General features: G+C 40.8%; 1 protein-coding gene across 9 annotated transcripts in view; it reads right to left on the bottom strand.

Moving 5' to 3' along the window:
- Nucleotides 1–3,154, bottom strand: part of nsd1a (nuclear receptor binding SET domain protein 1a) — a 28,326-nt gene extending 25,172 nt beyond the window's left edge. For 3 of the 9 annotated variants that reach the window (XM_023819524.2, XM_023819521.2, XM_023819514.2), the window contains exons 1-2: nucleotides 2,331–2,772; nucleotides 750–1,645 (exon numbers count right to left, since the gene is read on the bottom strand). In XM_023819524.2, coding sequence (XP_023675292.2) covers nucleotides 750–1,628 — 879 coding nt within the window. In that variant the 5' untranslated portion in view covers nucleotides 1,629–1,645; nucleotides 2,331–2,772. Of the gene's footprint in view, nucleotides 1–749; nucleotides 1,646–2,269; nucleotides 2,773–2,865; nucleotides 2,993–3,015 lie in introns of those variants that run through there. The other 6 variants (XM_023819518.2, XM_023819519.2, XM_023819517.2 and 3 more) reach the window with 6 other exon arrangements.
- Nucleotides 3,155–27,567: the final 24,413 nt, after the last annotated feature.

The following is a 27,567-nucleotide window of genomic DNA, read 5'->3' on the forward strand; positions in this document are numbered from 1 at the left end:
TGCCTAGACATGACCAGTATAATATACATCAGTAACAAATATTATAATCATATGTTTGTTATTAATGCATATGGAAGTTGTTAATGTATCTCACGATGTTAAGATATGCTTACATGCTGCTTATGAATGTTCTATGAATGCATTATAAAGATAATATGAAGGTGCAGTTTATGTAAAGTGTTACCAACCATTATACTACGGTAAGTCTCAAAAAGCAAAATTGCAACACTGCAGTCATAAACTACTTGCATTTACTGTAATAAGAAGTGAAACAATGTATGTTCAAAATTACTCAAAAAGAACTCAAACTGTATGTTAATAGTGACATATAACAAACACTTAAAACTGAATTAGGGAGAAGACCAATAAACACTAAAATGTCTACTTGCTGGTCTAATTTCACAAGGGATTTTGATAATGGGTTTGGTGGGTGAAGAGGCTCTTAAGGTGAATTGCTTTATATAATAGGAGTTAGACACCTGAAGAATAATTCATTGGCAAGAACAGAAGTGCTTTGCAAAATGGAACTTTTTTGATATTTCCATTGATGTCATACAAAAAAAAACTAAAGGCAAAACATTCTTGTCTTAAAGAATAACCAAGAATAAACTAACAATACTGTACATGAAAATGGTTAATGCCAGTCAATGAAGTCAGACACAAAAACACAGAATATAGGAATAATTGATTTAGTAAAATAGAAGAAAATGATGAGGATATACTGATATACTGTGCGCCAGCAATCTTACAGGATTAACTTTCGGGCCTTCGGATGAGGAGGGGCAGTGGTCAGCGGCGTTATGAAGCGGGCCTCTGCCAACAGCAGCTATTCCAAAGCCAGGTGAGCAATTCTCCGACACAAGCTCCTCGCAATCACTGTCTGAATCCTCGTCCCAACTCTCCACGTGAGCCAGATCGCAGGGAGGCGACGGGCACTTTTTCAGTGGAGGGCAATGGCCCATTATGTTCTTGGCCACCAAAGTCTTGTGAAGACCAAGGTCTTGTTTGCTTGCAGTGAAATCCACCCCGGGACTTTCAGAAGTGCTTGTGTCATCGACCTTTGCCTCCCTGTCTTTCTTCAATGAGTGTTTCAACAGTGGCAAATCCTCCCCATCTTTACTGTCTCCGTTCTCGAATAAAGTTGATTCAAAGTGCAGGCAGCCATTGGTAATTGGACTGGTGTGCTCCTGGCAGACTGGGCTGGCTGGGGCAAAGCTGGTCCTTTCTACACCCGGGCCGGCCAAATAATCTCCTGTTTCATGGTTGCCAGGCGATGGAATGCCATCCTTCAGGGCAGTGATGTATTCAGTACCCCCTATAAGGCTCGGCTCGTGCAAATCATTATGACCATGGAGATTCCTCTCCGGCATTCCCAGGTCTGGCCTGTGCACCATCGAAGTTAAATCCTGGAGTCTTCGCAGGGGACTGTAGCAGGACAAGCCGTGCTGGCTGTACATATAAGACGAGGCAGGTCTGAAAGTAGATGACGTTGACAGTTGCAGGGAGAGTGGAGAGTCTAGCCCAAGCTTTCCATAGGGAGTGATGAGACCACTGGCGCTCTGGTGCTCCTGCGAGCCGGAGCAGCACTCAAAAGGATCCCTAACTGTCAGTTTATATGACTGATTCATTCTGTCATTGCTCCATCCTGACAATAGAAAAGCATATATTTATAAACATACAATATAATAACCATACAAAATCATCACATTTCAAACACTTGGACATTAAAACACTTGATATTCAAAACATCTCCTTCCCTTCCGTTATAAAATAATTTAATTTAGTCAAATTTGAAAGCTACTATTGGCAAGAACCACATATTGCCAATTTTCAAAAAGCTTCATGCGTTCAATGTTCTTATATTTACAAATAATAAGAACTAAACATGTGCAACACTACAATAATTTTTACAGGCAAGGAACCAGACCTTCCTTTAGCATGTACATTGTGGAAGACCGCTCTTTATATCGTTCTCCAAGCACGATCTAGACAGATCGCTACGATTTGCCGGTCACGTTAGTTACAGTAATAGGTAGTCAGACCAAAAAAAAAAAAAAAAAATGACGCACTGTGGTGCCCCGTCTAGACTCAACTGAAGTTGACATTCGTATAAAAGTGCTATATTATATCGTCTACATAACAAAAACCTTAACAGACACAAAGCTGTCGATCGATATCCTGCCTAACGTAGCTTGTAAGATTGTGCGATCGAAGCTGGTCACCGACACACATGCAAACGTACACACATCCACAGATGTAGGTTACTCACTGAGTATCACGGCGTGAAACACAGTAACATTCCGGATGGTGAAAATCCCTCAAAATCTTACCATTTATGTCTCGGTCACAACAAAACGGACTGAAACGCTCTCAAATTCGAACGTCCGGCCTGCTTTTTTCCCAATTTGTGACAGTGGATCTGTAAAATCCCAGCCGCAGCAGCACTACTAGGCCCGGACCCTGTGCTCATTCTCTACACTCTATCAGCTCACCGGCGGTTCCTTCAAAAAAATTAAAAATAAACATATATCAATTCAGAAAACAAAAGCAGATCCCCCCGTTAGCTCGAAGAATCTACCTGCTGTAAAAGTTTGCACCCCAAATACATATCTAAAATTTACAGTTTTACATGAAATAAATGATTGTTTCCTTGCTGCCGACCTGCCCCTGGTTACATTAAAGCAAGTCCTGACTGTATCTGCAAGCAGCCAATCGGCAGGCACCCATCCCCCCGGTCTCTATTAGGAGCAGCTCACAATAGTGCATTAAGAGGAAAAATCAGAGTCACAAATTACAGCTTTTAACTTAGTTAAACGTGAACCTGCTATTCGCTTCATGTATCGTACGACAAATTAGCCTATTTACTCGTGTCGATGATACTGCCATAATACCATTAACCAGCGCGCCATTTGTCCTTTATCCCAACAAAGGCGTGACTTCCTCCATCTTAGGTTACAAGTATGATAAGATTATTTATGTTATTTTCAAAAAAATAAAAGGAAAAACAAACCGCACTTGTCAAAAATCAGCAGATTGGCATGAATTATATTAATGATCTTCTCGCCTGCCGATAATGTGATTTCCGGGCCGTCTGCTGCTCGGGTTTGTCAAAATGGGCTCTGCGCTGCTCACAAGTGAATAAACAGGCCACAACTTTACACGGTCGGTTTGGCGATCAAAATTCACGTCTGAAAGGAAGCTAGCCGCGCTAAAACCGATGTGTGTGTAACTCCATATTGTTTATTATTTTTACAAAAATGATCTCACATACTTTATACAGAGATCACGCAGTCGTGTTAGAAAAAGCAGTCGCAGCCAAATGGATTTGCGTTTTTTTTTTGTTTTTTGTAATTTGTGTATATCACCTTATGTTTATTACTCGGGGTTAAATATAACGTGACACATAACACTTGGCAGAACTGGCCATATGAATGATCGTTCATTTGTTTGGTCATGCAGTTTTCTTCTCCTTATATAGATACTTCTTTTATTTTATTCCGTTATGGGTTTATCGTCCGTCGTTTAAAGGGAAGGGGACGGAAAGGGGAAGCGTGTGCAGGTCTCATGTGATCGGTGAAGGTTTACCATAACTCATAACCATTGCTGAAATGCAACACAGGCTGGGAACTGCAACCATTTCGCATGTACCTTTAACTAACTGGTTTTATTTATTTATTTGATGGCCATTTTATGAGAATCCAAATCATACTGTATCTCGGCCAAACGTTTTATTTTCACTATTGCCTGTGAGCAGCGCCGTCACGCGCAGCTCGAGCAGCAGCGCCGCCACGCGCAGCCGGGCCTGCCGGAACTTACTGTATAAAACAGCGCCCCGATAGTTCACCTCCTTAAAGCCTCAAATTACATTGTTTTATTACCGCTTCAATATGAAGCTTATGTTTTATACGTGCCATTTTATTTTAGTAATGGTAAATGTAAAAAATCGAACTTGCTTACAGTCACGTTAAATTAGCGAACCAGATAAATAATGTTCTTTATCGTGTATACTATATAGACCTTACTGCATTTTATTCTCTTAAAATAATGCTCTTGATCGGCGTGGATATTACTGTTCGTTTGGGAAATGCGGTTCTATATTTAGCCTGCAGGGCTTATTCACTTCAGATAACAACACAAAATGTCGCCCCAGTCCTGCCTCCGCCGTTCAGAGACGCACCAAGATCCATCTTGTTTGTCGGCATTAATCTGCGTCATTAGTTTGGCTTCGCTCAAAACAGAGGAATTTATAACCACCTTAATTTGTCGGTTTTGGGGGCGTTTCAGTACTCTAAATACCGAGTATTATGCATGTTTAGTAGTACAGTTACTTCCCTAAGTGCTGGATTAACGTTTTACAAAATTGCGTAATAATAATCATATAACACGTTGTACAATTTTGTTCCTACGTTATATCCGTGCGAATATTTTAGGTGACAGAGTATTCATTTGCTAATGGAACAAAAACAGAATGTGGCCTGAGAAGTCCGCATATGTAATGAAATTCAGCCGTAATTAACCCGCAGTTCCTGACTAAGGCCTTTGATAGCTGCCGTCAGCAGCCACGTCATAGGCACGGCTGTAATCATTTCATAATGTAAGTCACCTGTAAGTGGTAACTGTAAAAATGCCCTTTATCGTTTATCATCTTATTCTGTATTCCAGAACTATATTTCCCCTGGAATGGATTCACTGTCTTGAATATATTGCCCCCATGTACAGAAATTCAAAGGGCAGAAACACAGTTTTCATATGGGTACATTTCTCATGTCCAGTATCAAGATGTGACCCAAAAGTCCATTTTTTGCCAGGTTACATTAGTGTGACCTTCCATGAAAAGTATTTGATGATCCTATCAGTATACTAAATGTGGACTTCAGAAAGAACACTTTTTACTTAGAATAACTACAGTCTTGAAATATCTATGAATTTTGTCTTTGGGCGTTTAACCATATATCTACCACTGCTGGGTAGTTTTCATACAATATCTAACTCCACACATGTTTACAGAACTTTTTACCTGGGTGTATGGAGCGGGAGGAGGAGGTAAGGAGCACATGACCACAAAACACCAGCTCAGGGATGAGAGCCTCAGCACAGCTGTGTGGCCGGCTATGCCTCAGCACCAACAGTGTGAAGGTTTTTTCCAGTAGCTAGAGTGCCAATCTTGCCACCAACCCCCAAATTTCCCTGTGAGTTGGAGGACCAGGGGTCTGTTTCATGAAGCAGGATTTCTTGCTTAGCCAGATAACTTGCCAGATTTAAGGTAGTCTGGGCTAAATAGACCTTATTTTCATCAGCTTACATTTAGCCCAGACTACCTTAAATCTGGCAAGTTATCTGGCTAAGCAAGTAATCCTGCTTTGTGAAACAGGCCCCTGCTTGCAGGGCTGGATGTATATTAACATCACACCCAGGACAAAGCAATTGCAGGTTAAGGGCCTTGCTCAAGGGCCCAACAGAGTAGGATCACTGCTGACATTCACAGGATTCAAACCGACAATTTTCCAATTGCCAGCACACATCCCTAGCATCAGAGCCACCACTAATTATGATATAGTTATATATATAATTATTAATTATAAATTTCTGCATTAGTAAACTTATACAATCTTGTAAATGGTTTCCTTTATATTTTGATAAAAAAAGGAATATATACATATAGGCAGAGACACACAGAAAGAGAGAAGGAACTGGAGAAAAGGGGAGAAAATAATAGTGTGTGTGCAGAAAATATGAAAAGACATTTCAAGTTATAAATGGCTTCAATGACTGCCAAAACATATGTGCTGTATGATCTAAGTCGCTGTTAATAGGTGGCTAACTCCCTCTACTGGTCACTGGGGAAATTTTCCATTTTGCCTAAGGCTAATGCTGCGCGTGGCAAGGTGGCTCCAGGTTTGTGGATTCGGTTATTGCCTCGAGCTGCCGGACTGTGGGGTTTAATGAAAGAGCCCGGCCATTCAGCATAGTCACTTTTCTCCCTCCTCTCCCCAGATAACGCTTCAGGTCCAACGCTACCTGGACCTCAAGGCTCAGGAACAGCCTTTTCCCCCAAAAGTAATTAGAATGTCAAATATACACCGAAAACTTGCAGTATGATCCAAGTCACCACCGTTATTTTTCAATCACTGCCGCTTTAAATATCAGCACCTCTGTGTTCCCTTTGTATGTTGTTGTATTTAGCATGTATATTGATTCTTTTTGTATATTGCATATATTATATGTAAGTTATCGTTCAGTAATTTTGTTTTTGCAGTTTATCGTTCTAACGTCTGCAGTGAGGTATTTCGTTGTACTTGGACATGCACAATTGACAGGAAAGCTTTTGAACCTGCGAATCCTTTGTGACTGCGGCTTTCGGTGTGTGCCCTATAATGAGTTGGCATCTGGCATGTTCTCTCCCTTGTGTCCAGTGCTTCCTGACATAAATCCTAGACTCAGACTCTGTGTCTGTACTGAATAAGTAATTGTGTAATATGAGTGGACGCACTGCAGCCTTGTGTCCTGTACTACCTGGGATAAGGTTTCCCCCGTGATCCTGACCAGAAAAAAAACGTGTAAAAGTTATTTATTTGTGTCATTTAATCCTCAGAGAGATAACTGAGCAATTTTGCCTTGTTGTATTCCGTATCTGTGGTGTATGTCTGGGGTGATGGTGTGCTTTTTTAAGGTACTCCCAGCACGTGTGTAAATTGTATTGAAAAAGGTGGTAAGAAAAAAAAAAGACGGAACTTTTCAAATGCCAAGAAATTACTGAAAAAGAACCTTTTCAAGTGCACTACTAAGAAAAACTGGCAGGGGGCAGCATAACACCAGAATGGCATCGGAACGGTATTTACCATTTTACGTGTAGAAGCCTGTTACGTGCGAGTCTGTGATTCATTGAGTCTGAACTTTTTCTCTGATGTTTCAATGATATTTTCTGTCTTTTGTAGAATAGGGAAGGATTTCTTTCAATCACTGTCATGATTCTGCAGAATCTCATGTCCATAAAATACAGATTTCTTTCCTTTTCTTTATGCATGTTCTGAGCGGATACATTGAGCAGCTGCCTGGGAAATAGTCAGGCATCTTTGTTGCCCAGGTCTAGTACAGTTTCCTAGACAACATCTCAGGATATGCAACTGTGCAAGATAAGAGTTCACGATGAGTGGTTCTCTCGTATAAGAGGGGACAGTAAAGTGAGCAGATGGCAGAGCTAATTGATTAAGTGTTTAATTTTAAATAGCATTCATGCATGCCAATTTTAAATCAAGGGGGAAACTAAAAAAAAAGACACATGCTGATGAATGTGAGTTTATGGCACTCGAATAAACGTAGTACGCGAGAAACATGAATCAAACAATGACGCATAGTAAGGGTGTCTGGAGGTTTTAAGAAAAATCTCGTAGATTTACTGGAGCATATAATAATTTTATATGAGAACATGAGCTTTGGATTAAACAGAATTTGTTTAATGAGAGCCAAGAGCAGCGTAGAATATAGACCACTATTGTGTGAAACAAGACAGTAAGATAAGAGGATGCAGGTTCATCCTACCAATGAAAAGGGAAGAACGCGACAAAAAGCGGGAGATGACACGCATGCTTTGGTAAAAGTATTACGTGGTTTTGCGAAGGAGTTTCCAAAGGAAGTTCATATAACAGCGAGGCACGTGAGTGATGGAGGGAACTAAAGAACGATCTAGATAATCCAGAAGAGTGACCGAGATCCTGTGATTATAGATCACTCCCATCTGGCATGGTCTGGCTTCTTGGGTTATTTTATAGCCAAAACCGCTCATTCTCACAAGCACACCACAGCGGTTAGCTTAATATCTGTCTCCACAGACAGTTTTCTGCTCTTTCCGAGATATTTTCCATGCTGAGGTTTATTTGGTAAGTGTCAGTAAAACTTAACAACAAAGCACATTATGCCAGAATATATGCACAATAGGTTTCATTTTTCACTATAGGAATCTTTGTGAACAATTAATAATCCGAAACAGTTGGTAAAAAACGAACAAGCCAGCAAAAAATACTTTATTTGTACAGTGAGGTCCACGCCTCTGGTGTAATCAAATTCTCAGTCTCATTCACTTATTATGACAAGGGTGATCAATGCGTCAAAACAAAATTTTTAAAAGTACAAAATTCTAATTAAGGCAGTTTAGTTTATTAATAATGATTGTGACATTGGAACTGCTGATAGGTAATTGGTGTGGGTTTATCACTGGCAGAGTATGGTTGGTTTTTCAGTGATGGGTGCGGGGGGGGGGGGGCTTCTCTCTATGATTTGTGCTTCTCTGACATTATTTTCATGTAATTTGCTAAGAGAATAATGCCACACTCCTTTATTAATTAGTTGTTTCAAATCCAACCAAAGTTCCTTCATCGGAATGTTCACACCTATGAGTATGAGGGACAGACACTCCTAACCCTAACCCTAACCCTAACCCTAACCCTAGTTTGGAAGTAAATCACACATGGGCTGAAGTGGGGAGAGAAGGATGATGGGAATTTCCAGTGCGAAGGATCACAGCGGCCAGGCTGAGGGTGAGAGGGACGTCGCTGTATTTCAGGAGGGCCAAAACCTGTGCTAATGAGAAATTCCTTAGGGTTTAAGACTGACGAGGGGGTCTTAATTTTCTCACTTTGCACACAGGACCCACAATACCAAACGACCCCCCCGACCTTTTTTTAGCTCTGCTTGGAGAGGCGCTAAAGGCCTATTGACGAGAGCTTGCAGGATTATGTATATTAGCTGGGATTCAGAGAGGCACAGCCATAACTGGCCCCGCCCACAGAAGTCACGCCGTGTACTCGGCCCCGCCCACAGAAGGCACGGCGTGTACTCGGCCCCGCCCACAGGAGGCACGGCGTGTACTCGGCCCCGCCCACAGAAGGCACGGCGTGTACTCGGCCCCGCCCACAGAAGGCACGGCGTGTACTCGGCCCCGCCCACAGAAGGAACGGCGTGCACTCGGCCCCGCCCACAGAAGGCACGGCGTGTACTCGGCCCCGCCCACAGAAGGCACGGCGTGTACTCGGCCCCGCCCACAGAAGGAATGGCGTGTACTCGGCCCCGCCCACAGAAGCCACGGCGTGTACTCGGCCCCGCCCACAGAAGGCACGGCGTGTACTCGGCCCCGCCCACAGAAGGAACGGCGTGTACTCGGCCCCGCCCACAGAAGGAATGGCGTGAACTCTCAGAGTGTGTAATTGAAGGGAAAACAGTGAGGATGTGTCTCTCCTCACCACTATGTCAATTCAAGCTAGACGCTCTCTTACTGTTTACCCTTTTCCCCCACGGGCCCAGAGGACGGCTCAAGAAAACCTCGCTGCGCTCTGAACACCTTAGACAGCCTCCCTTTAGGATGCAGGCTCCTTAAAAAGCTAAATGCACGTAAGAGGAAGCCAAATCCCAGTGGGGTCCACCACTAAACAATAGGCCTACATTGCCCAGCACATAATGATACTGGGCTGCAAATAGCTGACTTTAAACTCGGTTTTGTTATGTCAGGAGAATTAGCTGAAATGGGAGGCACCAAAATAGTAATAATTTGGAAAAATACTGACCAGATGAGTTAAGAAGTTGAGGACACGGAAATCCGGTCACTCCTAGATAGAGCTGCAGTGAATGGCTTGATTCATTTTGACGTAGAATTTTGAGACCTGATAGAGTTGTTAGACTGCCCTTTTGCTCCTGTCACCAGTCATCTGTATTGAATCAGCTCTGGCCACTTATTGACCTCGTACAGCTGTGCCGTTGTCCTGCTATGCTGACTGGCATGGAGGAACCAATTCCTCTGCTGAGAAAAGATAAATCATTATTCTGGTAAGTTCCATTACAGGTCATTGAAGACAGTCACAAGGCAGAAATTTACAATGATATATACAGTATTTTTAGGTGTTTGATGCATTTGGCTGCAAAAACTATTTGTAGAACGTACAAGAAGTCCATGAAGCAGTGAGTGTTCTTGATGGTACCAGCAGTGAGAACTGACTTGCTACTATCATGAGCTGGAAACAAATAGACACAGATATAAGACAAGGGTCGATTCCCAGAAATGCAATTAGAATGATCAGCTATGTCCCAAACAATTCTTAATCTGGACTTATCCTTAATAAGTCTGAATGATGAAGTGCTGGAATGGCACTCAATTAGCTGTGAAGGAGCAGAGGTAAATCCATCAGTGCCTGTTTCCGGACACGCTTAACGCAGATTTAGACCTGGACAATGGCAAGTCTATTCATATGCAGAGGAGAGGTTTGAGGCTGGGAATTCAGCGGTCAGCGCTTCTTCTAGCAACTGAAGGGCAATGGGGTGTGACAGCCCCCCATCCCCCCCCCCCCTCCCAACCACCCTATCCTTCACTGGCATTCTCCCCTAAATGCAGAGATACCAAGGAAAGATCCTAACTGTGAAATGCTCGCTGTGAAAGGTCACCGCTTGCCCTTCATTGAGATGTCAATCTCAAAAACAGCTTTGTGAAACAAGGCTTGTCATGGCTGGAACGAGACAGGCAGTGTGTGTGTGTATGTGTGTGTGTGGAGGGGGACGATGACCTGATCCACTACTTATGACATCACCCCCCTTAATGAAACCCTCCTCCCTTATTTTCTCAGTAACAAAAGTAATATGCTGCACCCTCCCGCGATTTCTCATAAAAATGCCATTAACACCAAGGACTAGTCAATGCGGAGCTGGAATATCAGCAGAAAACAATTAGCTGTGACATAAAAGTTATTGCAAAGCATACAAATCACAACTACTGAACTACTAATTATGTAATAAGGTATAATTGTTGCCATTTCTTAACTGAAAATATTTATAAAACACATCCCAAAGATAATGATGAGGAATTAAATCCACAAAAGCTCAACCATTCATACCTTTTAAACTGTGATTGATGATTTTTTTCTCTTAATGCAAATATTGTCTGGGCAAAAAAATCATCCTTACGTGGGCTGGTTTTTGGCCATACCCATGGGCACAGCTGACCTTTAACCTTTGACCCTACTGAGGTGAGTCTGGGCACCCAAACAGGTGGTTGCCCTTCGCAGACAGCTTGTTCTACAAAGAGCAAGTTGATGGAGGCGTAAAAAGAATTTCCTCATGAGGGACAATAAAGGTTAAATTAAATTAAATTATTCATTTGCTTCCAAGGAGCACAGACAGATACAAGGCTGTTATCTGGCTTCTCCCAGTGAGAGCACTGCACTACAGTGCTGAGCAGGAGCTGGCCACTGGGCTCACTGGCTCTGTGCGATGCCCGCTAAGCTCTTTATTCCCTTTGTCCTTGTTGTGTCAAGGTGCAGCTATATAACTTCTCTCATTCTATTGTTTGGACAGACCTGCCTCATCATTCACATTGCATAAATCTGACAGATCATTTTCAGACTGTCCTTTGGATTGTCCATTTTGTTGACTTTTTCTGAGACTTTGTTTCTTTCCTTCCCAAGACACCAAATGGCGTCACCTATGGCCAAAGTTTTTTTCTCAGTATGTAATGTTTAGACACACCAAAGGGCCTCATGGAACAGCTTGTAACTTTAAAAAAAAGTAATATGAGCTTTTTCTAAATAGCTAAATATGATCTCATGAATTCATGTAATTGTGATGAGTATCACAGAACACTCCTCGTCATGACAGAATAAGCTCCTACTGGAGGTCGATCACAGAGAACATTATAAAAGTGGAATATTCAGAACTACAGAAACCGGTAATAAAACATATGTAACTATTGCAATGTTACCACAAAGAACACACTTTCTTGTTCTCATTCAGTCTACATATATGCTATTTTTTGCATGCTTGTGTTAAGTGTGGGGTGGCACACTGTGTGGAGTTGCATGCTCTCCCTTTGTGATCGTGGGGTTTCCTTCGGTACCCGGGTTTCCCAAAAGCATGCTGAGGTTAACTGGAGTTGCCAAACTGCCCATAGGTGTGCCCGTGTGGGTGTGCCATTTGATGGGTTGGCGCCCCATCCTGGGTTGTTCCCTGTCTTGCCCCCGTAGCGTCCAGGATGGACTCTGGACCTCCCGCCACAAGCAGTTACAGAAAATGGTTGGATGGATGTTAATTCTGTGAAATTTGTTTGTTAGTTTGGAGACCATATTGTGGTGGCAAGCATCCACAGAGAAAGTCAGAATGCATCGTTAAGTTATAGTGGTTGGAAATGACAGCTTATGTCCCTATCTGCTGTGTCACCTCTGTCCACCCACTGTGGCTCATTGCTTTCCATAGCCCACAATCTACATGCCTGTGGAAGAAAAAGCCCTAAATCCTGCTCTGAAGACATATAAAGTACAGCATAATAATGGACTTTGAGTCAAGTTCTGACTCACAAATATACTGAAGCCACCCCATGGACAGAGTGCTACTTCGCCTAAGTGAAGCACAGACATTAACATGCTCCACGCATTCTATCCTAGTTCGATTACTTCTTTACTGGCATGCAGTACATGCTGACCCCGCCTTGTGCTCTGTGCTGCCTGTGATTGGCTCCATAAACAGCCAATTGGAAGATGGTTTGAAGGGTTTTGGAATTACATTCTTTACACTTGGAAAGTTTACAAAGGTGCATAGTCATTTCTCTTTTATGTCTAATTAATATGCATATGTGTTTTTTTCCCAACTGCTCATATTAATTTATGAAAAACCATTTGTTAATTTAAATCAGTATCTCAGCAGATGTCTTGTTTTTTAGATTTATGCATCATTTCTTCTACCACAATAATAACAGCTCAGAATGTTCACCCATCACAGTGTAATTTCTATTGTGTCTCCAGTGGATTCAAACCAGACAGTGTTTGCCTTGAGTGCCCTGTGAAATCACTGTCACAACTTTCAGTCTGTTTTTCTAAGCTGGGCATTCCAGCTTAAAGTGTGGGAACAGGGCCTTCGTCAGTACCATTCATACGTAACATGACAAGGGGGCAACATTTAATGAAAACACAGCTTGAAGTTTAACGACTGATCACACATTGCGGAGTTTAAACAAACACAGCCACTGTTGTGAAGTGTTGACATCACACAGCTGAAAGGCAGATTTAGTGTAGCTCTGCTTGATGTTTTCAAGTTAGTTCAACTGTCACTACGAGTTGGTCTCTGCATCCACAACCACATAGATTGAGCAGCATGTTTGTTTGTTTTTTTGTCAAGTGAAGTTTTGCCATGTTGTTTTAATTACCTCCCAACAGGTACCACTATCTGCACCCATATGTAAAAAGCCCCACATCTCCAGCAGATGTGGATGACCAGATCACCCTGACCTGAAGCTGCCGTCTTTATACGTCAGACTCACTATGGCAGACCGAACACTTCTCATGGTGTCCCATTCCCTTCTGCTGCAGAATATCCTTTAGCAACTGCTGATGAAAATGTTCAGTCATCATTTACATTATAATACTTGTTCCTTTGGACTTTGTCCTAGAAATGTCTGCCTCCCTGTGATATTCTGTCCCGGGTTCCTCTGTGTGTGCTTCGAGGTGGTTCAATAGAAGAAAATAAATAAAGAAATAGCCACTGGCCCACGATTATGGGTTGGGCCCGGAGAATCACATCTGAAAATCAGGCTGTCAGTCACCGACTCGTATCCACAGCTGAAGGCTTGAGGCTTCCTGCAGGAATGTGCCAAACATATGTTAGATTTCCATGTGGGCCGGGCTTCTAGCAGGGAATAAACAGGAAACGCTATCCGGGGGGTCTGGCCACGGCATCATATTCTGCTTCAACAGGATTGTGCCGCCCCCCAAAGAAAGTGCCATTTCTAAGCTTTAAGTGAATGTGACTCTTGCCAAGGTATTAAGTTCTATGGACGGCATCTGTGCTTCTGCACCCACATCCGCCTGCTGTCTTCCATTTTCAGCCATGAAATTGGGACCATGTGTCTTTGCCACACTGGCCCTGAGCTGAGAGCCCAGTTTCGCTCCCCCATCAGGGAAACACCCCACCCATTATTACCAGTATGCACCACAGCCCATTCTCCCTATGGATTATAAGGGATTGCGAGACAGTAAGAGTACAGTCAGTGTTCTTCACATATTTGCTCGCATTCCTAGAAGCATAACATTTGCTTTCCTTGACTCACTATTAATAATGCTACCCTTCTTCAGTATACATATGTAAGAGTCTGACCAAGAAAGAAATCAGAATGGTCTGCAATGTATTATTCATTTACTTGTAGTCATTAGGACACTGTTGATGTAAAGAAATGACGTATTATAGAGCAGTGTTTCCCAAACGTGGGCTGTCTGGGGTTCCCCGAGGAGTGGGTTGGGAAATATTGTTATAGAGCATCCAAAGCATATTCAATTACTGTTACACTTTACTCTACAGCAGATCCATAAAGTATAAATCCAGACCATGATTTTGTTTCAAACAACCAGTTGAGTACTCTGTAACAGTGACTCTTCATACTCAATTGATTGGTTGAAACAAAATCCTGGTCTGGATTTTTACTTTCTGGACCTGAAATTCCCACCTCTGCTTTACAGAAAGTGGTGTTTATACACACTCTTAATTTGGAATAATGTTATTAATTAACGTAGCCATATAGATTGTGTGTCAGGGTCAGTGCCCGTCTGACCCCACCCTCTGTGACCTTTCCCCGTTTGGCCAGCAGTCATCGCTGGTCATTCTGCCTTCCCCCTCCTTGTCATTTAGTCCATCTCTGTCCTATGTGTTCAGTTCCTGTTTGGCCAGCAGGTGCTGCTGTCCATCTCATAACCTCCTCTGTCTTAGTCCTAAGTCCCTAGTGTATCTTCCTTGCTCTGTGGACTGCTGTGCAGCACAGTGGCTTTAGTGAGTAGCTTAATGATTACTAGCACTCTTCTTGTGAGTGTTTCTTGTTTTCTTCTCTGTTTTCCCGGTAATCGGTTGCCCTGCTGTTTTCCTGTTCACTTCTGCTCTTGTTTGTATTATTTGGTTCTGTAAATCATCCTAGTATATTCCCAGAGTGTTGGTTAGTGTTTTCTAGATTTAGTGTTTGTAGTATTCCCGAGCTCTGTGCTTGTTAATTGTTACACCTGTTGCTCGTTGTCCTGCTCCTTTTGTGATTGGTTCATTTGATTATGATTTACACCTGTTCCCCGTTTGCCCTGAATTTCATAGTTTTTTCCAATGTGTTCAATTTCTTTAATAAACTCCTTGTCTTGGAGCCGTAAAGCGGATAGTCACCTTTTCCTGCCTGCGTCATGCCCTAACTCCATGACACTGCGGAAGCCAAGGACGACCTCAGCACACATCCCTCCAGCTATGAGTAGAGTGTGGGAATTCTTCATAGGCAATAGATGACACTTTTAATAACACCCTTAATGACACTCTCAATTTGGAATAGCTAATCGTAGGTCTAATGTTGTTAATTAATGTAGCCGTGGGGATTGTGGTAGCCAAGGATGACCTCAGCGCAGATGCCTCCAGCTATGAGTAGAGTGTGGGAATTTCTTCATAGGCAATAGACGCGCTTCTGAGGACAGCTCTGTGACACCTTCAGCCTTTAACCCTTCCCCATAAGGTCAGCTATTCAATATGCACTCCTCTCCCCCTCTCTCTCTTTTCTCTTTTTCATTAAGTAGTGTTAATGAAAAGAACAACAATACATCCTGTGAAGACTGTCTAATTATAACAGATGAACATTCAGCGAGGAAAAAAATCTTAGCTGGCAGTAAAAGGCAGCTTCACTAAGACATGAGGACAGTGAACAATGGTTAAGCTCACAAACAGAGCACAAGTAGTGATCATAAAACAAAGGCCTTGGACATTTTAGTTATGAAAATGTGGGGGGGGGGAATCTGCAGTGCTCTAATAAAGTGTTCTAACTGCTTCTGTGATACCAAGCCCGCTGAAGCAGAAAAGGATCAGAGACTAACGTCTTCAATCTTCAGTATATCCACAAGAGAAATGTCATGGCTGCTGGAGTCTTTATGGGTGAAGGGTAGCATGAGTTTATCAGAAATGGGCAGCTGAAATATGCCAGAGTTGAATGACTTATAGACAGCAGAATGTGTTTTTTCAAGCCTCTACGGGAATCTTTCGAAACCCTTGGTTCAAGTTTACTTTGCCTGTTAGGAGGACATGAGATTGCTGGACCTCCAGCAGAGCCACAGGGAACAACCACATGGTGTTTGTGCATAGAGAGCAGAGACCAAGGCCCCTCCTCCACAAGTCCAATGTCAATACAGCCACTGCCAGGGAGGAAGGAAGCACAGAGCTCCACAAATGCAGTGCAATTCTCTCAAAATGCTCCATTGTTCAAAGTCCTTGTGCAACATCAGCCTGTCCTTGGCACGGTACCTGAAACAGCACTCCTTACTCTCCATACTCTCCTTACTCTCCATACTCTCCTTACTCTCCATACTCTCCTTACTCTCCTTACTCTCCATACTCTCCTTACTCTCCTTACTCTCCATACTCTCCTTACTCTCCATACTCTCCTTACTCTCCATACTCCCCATACTCTCCTTACTCTCTGTCCTATTTTGAGGCATGAGGATCTTGCTAAGTGTGTCTCAATGGTCTTTTATTCAGCAAACATGTGAATACCAATTTCACTTATGCTGCGAAACCTGGAAATCTCACTTATTTTGTCTGTTTTTATATTTCACCTCTACAATTCAAGTTCTCTGCTGCTGTACCACTGATCAAAGCCTTCAACATGACTGGCTTTAGTAAAACATCCAGCAGTGTAGACTGTTCCGCATTGCAAAAAAATAAATAAAAGCGGAATAAAGATTGCAAGAAATCTGAAAGTATCAATGCCAGTAACCATATAAGTGTCCTATTTTTTAGGATGATTAATTTTTACTCACACTGTAATATTTAATGAAATACAATACACTGCATGCTAATCCTGATACTTCACAGTTCCCACTGTCATTAAGGAATTGTTCTTCTGGAGAAAATTGGCACAATATTTATTTTCCAATTGTCAAAGAGTATAGATATCTTTTTATACACATTGTGAAGTGGAAAATAAACACACTTAGAGAGATAAAAGACAATGTATAAATGTAGTTAATATTCAACTGACAGATGGGTCAATAGTCAGCTTTTCAGATGGTAAATCAGCAATAATGATATCAAAAATATGAAAAAAACACTACCACCTAATGGGCTGGCCCCCCATCCTGGGTTGTTCCCTGCCTTGCCCCCATAGCTTCCAGGATAGGCTCCGGGCCTCCCCACAACCCAGAAGGATAAGCGGATTGGAAGATAGATGGATGGATGGATGGATGGATGGATGGATGGATGGATGGATGGATGGATGGATGGATGGATGGATGGATGGATGGATGGATGGATGGACGGACGGACTACCACCTTTTTCTAACTTCTTGAAAAAAGACTGCATATTGAAACTTTTAAAATCTTGGTGTGATATGGGGATTGGGGGCTGGTTTGGGGAGTTTAATGGATTGGGGGTAACAGAGAACTGACTGGGCAGCAGATTGAGCTTCTGCAAAATAGCAATAAGTGATAGAGAAAACAATACAGGCGACAGCATGCGAGACTCAGTTTGGCATGATGTGGCATGATGTGGTATGAGGTGGCATGATGTGGCATGATGTGGTATGATGTGGCACAGCTGTTTGGGTGGGTGAGAAAGAGAAAACTGTACACCATTAGCAGTGCTGATAGTAACAAGTTACAAAGTAACATATTCCTGTAATTCCACTACTTTTTTGCAGTAAGAAGTAAATGTAATAATTTTTTAAATATCAAATTACACAATTAAAATTACTGAAATTTAAATGGGCTCATTAGTCTATGTAATAATTTAACTATTGTTAATAGGCCTAAGTGGAATGTGATCGTTTAATGAAATTCTGATCTTAAACCAACATCCCATGCTGTCTGGGCATGTATGCATTAATAAGAGAATTTAAGCAAAGCAACTTAAGCAAAGTTACTTTCCCAAGTAAATAATTAGTTTTATATGCAGTACATTATTGAATTTCTTTTGAATAAAGCAACTAGTAACTGTAACTATTTGCTAATTTTCAGAGACTTGCACATCACTGATAATTAGTGGAAGGACAGCAGGTGAATGCAGGCCTGAAGGCCTGACTTTCCTTGCTCCACTATATCTGCCTTCCGTTAGCAGCAGGATGCATTCTAGCTCAGTTTTATAACTTTCAAAGAATTTGTCAAAGGTCAGAACTCTTTATAATTTCATTTCCTCAGTCTGCCTAGGTAATGTTTTATGTACCATTTTTAACCACACACTGTAAAACGTTGATGTAAATTTACAGGAAAATCTGAACAGTATTTTGCTGTATTAATGTTATGCAGTGTCATACTGTAAACTGCATTGCAATCTGGGAGAAAAAAAATGTGATTACAGCACCTTAAGTGAAGGGCGTTATGTACAGGAATTTGCTGTAAACTTTCCTGTAAACAGCTGAGCATCTTGGGATGGCGAAATAACGGTGTCTAGATTTAAAAAATTGACTGACATGTGAAGATCTTCACGAGAGCCTGACAACCTGCTCAACCTTTTTTCATTCTCACAAAGCTGTGTCGATAAGATTAAGGCAACCTTCATAGAGTAAGGTACGTCACCATTTTATACGAATTAACATAGGTGGAAAATTCAGGTCCAGAAAGTACAAACAAGGTTTTGTTTCAACCAATCACTTGAGAACTCTGTGACTGTGAATCATTATACTCAACTGGTTGGTTGAAACAAAACCTTGGTCTGGATTTGTACTTTCTGGACCTGAACTTTCCACCTCTGCTAATTAATAGCATTAAAATGTGTAATTTCATTATTTAGAACAGTGGTATAGGAAATCCATTAAAAAGCAGTGCTTGTTTTCAGTGTCCCAGCTAACTAAAATAAGCACGTCAGCATTTTGTCAAAAGAAAACCATGTCTGTTACTTTTGCGAGAAGATAATTATGCTAGAATGTCTAGTGTCGTGGGAAAGTAAGTGTACTGCTTTGTTTTCCATACTGGCAAAACAAACCATGAAAAACATATAGTTGTTTTGGAGCAGGTTACTTAGAAAGTTTTATGTTCCTTTTTCACAAGACATAAACTGTCAGAGTGAGTTTACAAATATTGTAAGCGAAATCATTTAATTAAAAAATTTTCAATCTTTTGAAAGAACAAAACAAAGAAACAAAGTGTTGTACTGGTGATGTTTGTATTTAAAAAAATATTTGAAAAGGAATTGCATCATGAATATTGCCACTTTTTCATCGTATTATTGTTGTTATTGTAGTATTAGTAGTACAGTGACATTCTTTAATTATTAATAAATACAAGATACATTTTGTAGAGTTAAATACAGTTAGCTATAAATATACAGTAATTTACTGAAAACAGTGACCAGTATTTAGTTGTAAATTTACAAGAATACAGTAAAGAACGGTATATTTATTTCTAGTAATACACTGTAATTTGAAAATACAGTAAACAACTGTAAAAAATACAGTACATTGCAGGCGAAGCTGCTGCCAGTTAATTACTGTAAATCTGCAGTGAAAAGTTTTACAGTGCAGCTGTGATCCTTAAGCACATTTGTCTGGTTACTGATTTACCCATTCACAACAGCAGAATTACAGCATAATCTGGTAAAGTTGTTTGTAGAGGAGCATAGCTTAGTGAAACTGCAAAAATGTCTGTATGTGTCCGCATGCACCAAGGTTAAACTGGAGAAGTTCTTGAAAAGAAGGTGACTGTTTTAAATTAATGCTTAGTGTTCAAATAGTGAAAAATGTTCCCTACCCTCTTCAAGAAGGTGACATTCTCTTGTATTCACAGCAGATTCCTGAAATTGGAATCGTTCCCAAACTATACAGGCAGCGAGCAGCTTTACAGAGCAGGGATGCGGTCTCCATAACAACATATTCTCCTGCCCTTAGCTGCATCTCTCTGCCGTGAAGATGAACTTCCCCATTATTCCTGTGCAGGTCAGAAGTAAAGCCTGCAGTCTTATTGTTCTGGGGTCTTATTGTTCTCCTCATATTCAGGGGCCCCATAAGTTTACCTTGCTATACTTACAGTAGTACTGCATGCATTTTCACACACAGAGGTGGGTAGTTCAGGTCCAGACCAAGATTTTGTTTCAACCAATCAGTTGAGTATAAAAAGTCACAATTACAGAGTACTCAACTGGTTGGTTGAAACAAAATCTAGGTCTGGACTTTTACTCTCTGGACCTGAACACCTCTGTTCGCATGTGGATTAATGAATGTCACCCACAGCAATATTCTAGGTGTTTAAAATGAAGGTATCCTTCACAGTATCCTGTCCTGACAGAATCATAATGACATAGTCAGGTTTGTCAGGGAGTGTGGTGAGCAGTGTTGGGGAAGCTACTTTTAAACGGTAGATTTTCAGGCTACAAGCTACTTATGTAAACGTAGCTAAGCTACAGCCAGGCTACTGTTTTAGTATAGTAGACAGCTACACTACAAGCTAAGGAGGAAAAGTAGCTACCTACGTCAAGACTATTTCATCCGGTAATACTTAATATTTGCTGTAGGATACTCTTGAAGCAAATTAATTAAAAACAGTGAAATATGATGTTAAAAGTTGAAATAAAAATCTATATTTTTTAACAACACAATGACAAATCACAATAAGGTTTCAAAAACGTTTCTGTATTTGGTGTGAACCAAGATACTACACAATTTCTGTGTGAAAATGAGAAGGGTTACAACAAAAAAAAAAGGAGATTCTGATAGGCAAAACTGTCCAAGAACCAAAGTGATCCAATGCATTTTAATGAAAGTGTCTAAAATAGTATTTTTCAATCCTTTAACATCCATACCCAGAGTACTCAAGCAAAAAACACCAATCAGAACCACCTGGTAGCTGAAAATACCCATCTTCGTTAAGAGAGAAAAACAATACAGGTCGTTACTTAATTATTAATCAGAAGGACATTATAAAACAAAATTCAACTTGCAACCGCCATCTGTTCCAACTGACTGGTCGTAAATCGATTTGGTCATGTCAGCTTTTTATTTTATATGCAAAAATGATCATATGTATAATATACTGTATAATATAATTATATCATCTTTAAGTCATATTGTTTGGTGTTTTTAACCTTTTTATCACAGTGTTCTTAGTCCATTATTGTTATAAGCATTGCTGTTTATTATTGTTACACAAACAGATACGCATGTATACTATACTGAGTGATACGAACAGTAGCTTGAGATGCACGCACTGCCGGCAGTCATAGTGGAAACTGTCATACAGTCACGCGGGGCAGCACTCGCGCTGCCAGACCCGCGCGGCCCAGTTGTGGCCACATATCTGCGGTGTTGGAACAGTCGTAAACTCCATCAGTCATAAGTCACATAGGTCGTAAGTTGAAGTAGTATTTTTTAACGATGCAGAGTTTTGCCACGCTACATCGCTATTTATAAAACAACAGTTACTGAAAAACTACAGTGTTGTAAAATTATCTGCGCTACTCATAATATATTGAAAAAAGGAGTTAAGTTAGTAGCGTTGCTAATTGTAGTTAGCTACTCCCCAACTCTGATGGTGAGGTTCACAATTGACCAACCAATTGCTTAAAATATCCAATGTCATAATGTAACACGTTAGAGTATGTTAGGGTGTGAAGGTGAGGAATTCTACTAGAGATTTTGGGCCCCATGAAAGCATATCATATTGGGCCCCCAACCCAGACCAATCCAATTATGCTGTCAGTCAGGGGCCTTGGAATGGTCCAAGCTCCCCCCCCCCACCCCCCTTACAGTGCCCCTGGTTAAGGTATACTTACATGCTGCTCATGAATGTTCTACGGATGCATAATGAAAGTGTTATGAATGTGCGCTGAATGTTCTGTGAATGTATAATGAATGCAATACGAAGGTACAGTTAACGTACAGCATTACCAAATCTTGATCACTGCTTGTACATTTTACATGTAGCTAAGGTACAAATACTACAGAGAGGAATCTGGAAGAGCGGGAAGCACCATTAACAAACCAGATAACAAAGTTGTTCTAAGCCTTTGGATCCTCTTTCTAGATGGTCTAGATAGTCTGGAACCAGATGTGCCATAACCATCACGGCCTCTGAGCTCGCGGCCAGATGTCCCCAGTAAGGGGGCAGAAAAGAAATCACAGAAATGGCTGCCTATTTTACAAATGAAACACTTTACTTAACAGTACAGATATCACATGCAATGCAGAATTGGATGTATACTGTATGTGACAGCATAAATTACAAAATTCGAGTCTGAAGCTAGCAGTTGTGTTTGTTTCAGATTCTTCACAAAAACTTGTCCCTCAGCCACAACGACAACAAAGCTACAACCCTTAGCAGCCAGTGAAGGTAAACAGCCGGACATTAACAGCTCTGCAAGCTGTCTGCTTCTAGTCGTGTACAAAAGGAAATTCCACTGTAAAAGAAGAAAAATGTCAATAATGCCAAGCGCATATACACTATAAACATACACTGTGTGTCATCTGCATAACAGAAATATTTCTTAAACAGAACCATGCAATCCATTCATTAGCAATTCTGCTATCATTAAAACCACTTTCAGTAGTCTTGCTAAATTATTGAAATCTTAGCACATTAAAATAAATCATTTATTTGAACTATGTAACAATTTGAAGTCTCATTTATAAATAGATTGTAGAATACTTAAATATTTTATTAAGGTTGAAAGGCAGGAGAAAATAACATGTGCCAAAAGTTCAGCCACATGCTTTTTTGGTCTGAGAGGGGAACTCTGTCATTTTAAATGTGGCACCCATTTTCTCTTAGGTCTGTGTTTGTGTGAGGGGTTTTGCTTTGGGGTGTGGGGTAACCTGCGGTCAGGCCAGTATAGCATCAGGGCTACGTTTGAAGTATTCCTCAAGAGACAGTTTGATGATGACTGTTATACGTAGCATTTAAGACTTATCCTTGCCGCCCATAAACTTGCTCAGAAGCACGTCCCAGATTTCTGCTGGATAAAACGTTTTATTCCCCCGGCTAAGTTAGGGAGATGAATGAACAGCCTATTAGTACGCAAAAATTAAAGAGTGCAGTGAGAACTGGGGAGAGCCCTCGCGTTTACGCTTAGACATGCTCAAAATGTGGCTGTCACAGTCATGTTTTTCATCTGTATTGACGTAAACATGTCAGAGCACAAGTTCACTCAGATGTGAAAGACGACGGATAGCCAAGCCATAATTTTCTGAAATACAAGAGTCCACTCATCCAGGCTCTATTTCTTTGGGTCTTTGATGGTTAAATTTTGAGAAAGAATATCTCACGGGGACTTTTCCAGGCGATTATAAATATGGGTGGGAAGGCAGACAGTTCATATTGCCTCAGTTTAAAACACAAAAGCAGAGCGATATCGACCATGATGACCCGACCTTCTGCAGCAGATTCACTTTGCCACGTCCTCTTGATGATGTGATGCTCCGTGAATTTCCTTTCTCTGATCATAACCATCCACTCCTGTGTGAGAGCATCAGATTAAAGCTGGAACCACGTACCACATCATTACAGACATTACCGTGTAAATGTCTTACCATGTGCCTGCATCTGTAAAGCCACGGGATTATGCTGTGTAATGCCTATTATTAGCCAAACGGATCTAACCGAGAGCATTGGCAAGAAATTACTCTACCAGACCACGTTTCACCTCAAAATCAGTTCAGTTATATATTTCCAATATGCATAATATGACTGTGTGTTGCCAGTTTGTAGGTGCTAATTCTGAACAATTTATTTTAGCTGCAAACATTTCAAGCTTCACAGTGTGCTTTGCAGTTAAATTCCATCCATCCATCCATCCATATATCTCAATATGCAGTTTAAAGACATTCAAGTCTGACAGTGTATCTGGGGGCATTATCATTGTGAATTTTGTGAAAGGTACATAGTATTTACCCCCTAGGGTGCCCCTGATCCTGGGAATTATGCAACCATGCAGAGGAATCGTTGCACCTAATTCCTCCCACAAGATGGCTGCCCATACATTTATTCATGGTGGTTTGAAGGCATCCTTCCTGAAATGTAAACCCAATTGGATGCAGAGAGAAGGATAAAAGATTACTGTTTCCATTGCTCAAGGGTTCAAGTTATATGTGCCTTTCACAAGGCTGAATCTGTTTGTGCATTGGCTGAAGTTTAAAGTTTACAATGTTTTGGTTAGACTGACTAATAAAGATGCTGATTCAGTTTTGTGGTGATTTTTGAAGTCATATGTTCATGGTATTTAGTAGCTCTCCTGCCAAGTCTCTCTATTCCTGTCTTGCAGTCACTGTTCCACTTTGCTAATGTTGTGTGTCATGTTTGGCATATACCGTTATAATTTTTTAAACTGACATTCAATACTTCTGCATTTTTTATCAATGCACATATAATTGTCAGACCCTAATATGACTCCCCTCCACAGCTGTTTGTAACTGCTATTTTAGTTACTTCAAAGTTGTCTTTTCCTGTGTTTATTCTGTTACGTTGTCCATACCATGTTCAGTAGGAACCCAAGCAGGGTGCCTTTGGCCATGAATATCGCTGTTATTCTCTTTACCGCATTATAAATTGTGGGTATCTCCAGCTGACCCTCCTTATCACACTTCCTAACTGGAAGCTTGCCTGCTTAGTAGAAGTATCATGACAGACAATGACTTGCACAAAAGTAGTAACATAGAAGTAGGTATAATCGGGAGTATAGAGTGTGTTTCCTGTTTCCTGACAAAAATGACCGTTTGTATTGGTTATGCAAAGGTAGCAAAAATATCAACATTTATAACAGATATCAAATAGAAATGATTTATAAAACGCACAGACCCAGAACCAAGTGCCAGCTTCACAATAACACAGGCACTAAAATCGCTCGTGATACATCAGTCCAACCACAATAAGACTAAATAAATGTACACCCTCTCCAGAGTAAGACCACCAAGCAGCTCATGCTAGTGCCCAGAGTTTATTTAACATATAATGAGTAGCTGTTCTACAGACTGCATCTCTGCTTTGGAAGAGGGTTAGATGAAGGTTGCTTATGGAGTAACGAGTTCTGAATGAGGCCTCGGATGAGGAGAGTAGTGAGCAAGGGACTGCTGACGCTGTGGAATGTGGCTTGTTGTGTTTAGTCCTGACTGCTGAAGATTCCCTGGACCTATCAGACGGTCCCTCTGCATGGCTGCCAACCAGACCCAGCGTGGTTAGTTCGCTTTCTCGTCTACACACTCCACAATCTCGGGATCTGCATGATGGAGGGCAAGTGTATCAGGGCTGTCTCATTAATAAAACCTTGGTAAATCTGAATTTAGCCAAACATCATGCACCAAGTTAAAGTTCATTATACAGTCGGCCCTCCGTATCTGCGATGATTGGTTCCAGGGCCCTAAAATCCACTGATGTTCAAGTCCCTTATAAGAAATCGTAGAATATTTGCATATAACCTATGCAGCTCCTCCTGTATACTTCACATCATCTCTAGATTATTTACAATTGCTGATACAACACAAATAACAGGGGAACTACAGCAACTAAATAAATAATACAAAATAAAATCATTTTTTCTGCCTTCACTCTACAGACTTTGGATCATTTACTGAATTTTAACCAGCGTCCTTCCTTTCCAGCACAGTGCAGGTAAACGGGAAAGGAGAGTAACTCCCCAACACGGAAGACCGGAACGCCAGCAGCGGAAAGAAATCTGCCCACAAAATATGACAGCCTACTGGAATAAAATGTTCAGCGTAGTGCTCAGTGCGCGGCAACTTCAGGTTTTGTTCGTTGGAACTCTCTGGACATTTTTTCCACAATATTCTTAGTCCGCAGTTAGCAGAACCTAGAGACACGGTGGGCCGACAGAAAAAAGCACACTTTGAGATGGGCCATTCTAACGCACTCAACATCAGTGCAGTAAAGTGTTTCAATTATATATCTTTTTCTTCTTGACACTATGTCAAATTTTACTGAAACTTTCTTTCCACTTCTGGATCCCGGAAAACCATTTTCATCACTCATAATATTATAATTGGAGCATCTTTCTAGTATGGAGGCTTGGCAAAGATAGCTGTATTCCTCAGGTTATCCTGTCTGTATATGTCATAAGTCAGTAATTACAGTCATAACTGCTTTCATTCTGTGTTTCACAACACATTCTTCATTGTGCCCTGTTTGTCATTCACCTACATGCAAGGATAGGGTTTGCATTATAGTAAGCCCAGACATATGATCTAGATCAGATCTTACTAATCTGTTGTGTACTTAAAAAATGGATAATGTGTTATATGCAAAATGCCAAGGAATCACTCTCATCATATTAACCAGACAACATTTTTATGCATATTCTACTCTTTTTTTTTCTCTCTCTCTCTCATTTTAGTGTTCCACCAAGTGGTTTAGCCAATTTGCGGAGGCTGAGGTGAATGCCATAAAATCCCAGCTTTTATGACAGCAGATAATTGTTCAGTTTAATACCTACTGGTTAAAGCAACTCATAAAGTAAACATGCAGGGTTAGGACCACACAGAGTGCTTTTGCCATCTACGCTGAAAACACTTTGCTGCCTTTATTTAGCAAACATGTAACTGAGGAAGCTTTGAAAGACCTGCGACTGTGGGTTTTGTTGAGAAAAATAATAAATCAACCTGTTAATGGATTGAAATGGACCATGAACATGCTGAATCGTCTGCCTGATAATGCAATATGTGAACAGATAAGGTCACATGACTGTGGGCAACTTTTGTTTAGTTTCTATATTGTTTGTCTGCTGTTTGTCTCACTTGTGAGAGGAATATAATATAATTTAATCTTTTAAAACGTGTTTAAACTGTGAGAAAAATCTAAATGATTCCTAAAAGATTAAGGAAATATATTTGCAGACACCAATTATATAATTGCATAAATGCAAACAGCAATTATTGCAGTCTTAGGTATCAGCTAGCTTCACATTCACAAGTGTCCTGTGTTAAGCACCCACCATAAAGCCTTGTTTATAATAAGACTCCTGGAATAAAGACTCCACTGTTATGCAAGCCCTTCATGATTCTGGGGGATTAATTGTCATAGACATGGTAAATCAAACCAGTAATTTTTAAAAGAAAACAATGCTATTGTGTGCTATAGGACCTAGGAAACTGAGCACAGCCAAGTAACAATGACATGTACAGTATATATGTGTGTGAGCATTTGTGGGGACCCAAAAATGATCCCCACTATATATAAACAAAATATGAGGCTTTTGGCATTTTACTATTTTCATTGCATTCATAGGTCTTTGTGGGGACCCAAAAATGATCCCCACTATATATATAGACGGTCCCCACAAATACAAATGTATGTGTGTGTATGTGTGTGTGTGTTTGTGTTGTTTTGAAACTATAATTTCATGTCTGTCAAAGTGAGTCAACTTTCATTTCAAACCTCTCCTCAAGTCGTTTCACTTAGCACATAATGCACCAGTGTATTTGTTGAACTCCATCACTAGCACAGCTTTTGTGGCTAATTAACACCTCATGAAGTTAATTAACCAATAGATTGACTGATAGATTTAGTCCTGGGATGGAATTGATCCTGATGAGTTAGTTATATTAAATTATGTGTAACTGTGTTTTGCACACCTACTGCCCAGATAAATAGTTTAAATGAAAT

Source organism: Paramormyrops kingsleyae, chromosome 10 (assembly GCF_048594095.1).
Source record: "Paramormyrops kingsleyae isolate MSU_618 chromosome 10, PKINGS_0.4, whole genome shotgun sequence".
NCBI lineage: Eukaryota > Metazoa > Chordata > Actinopteri > Osteoglossiformes > Mormyridae > Paramormyrops > Paramormyrops kingsleyae.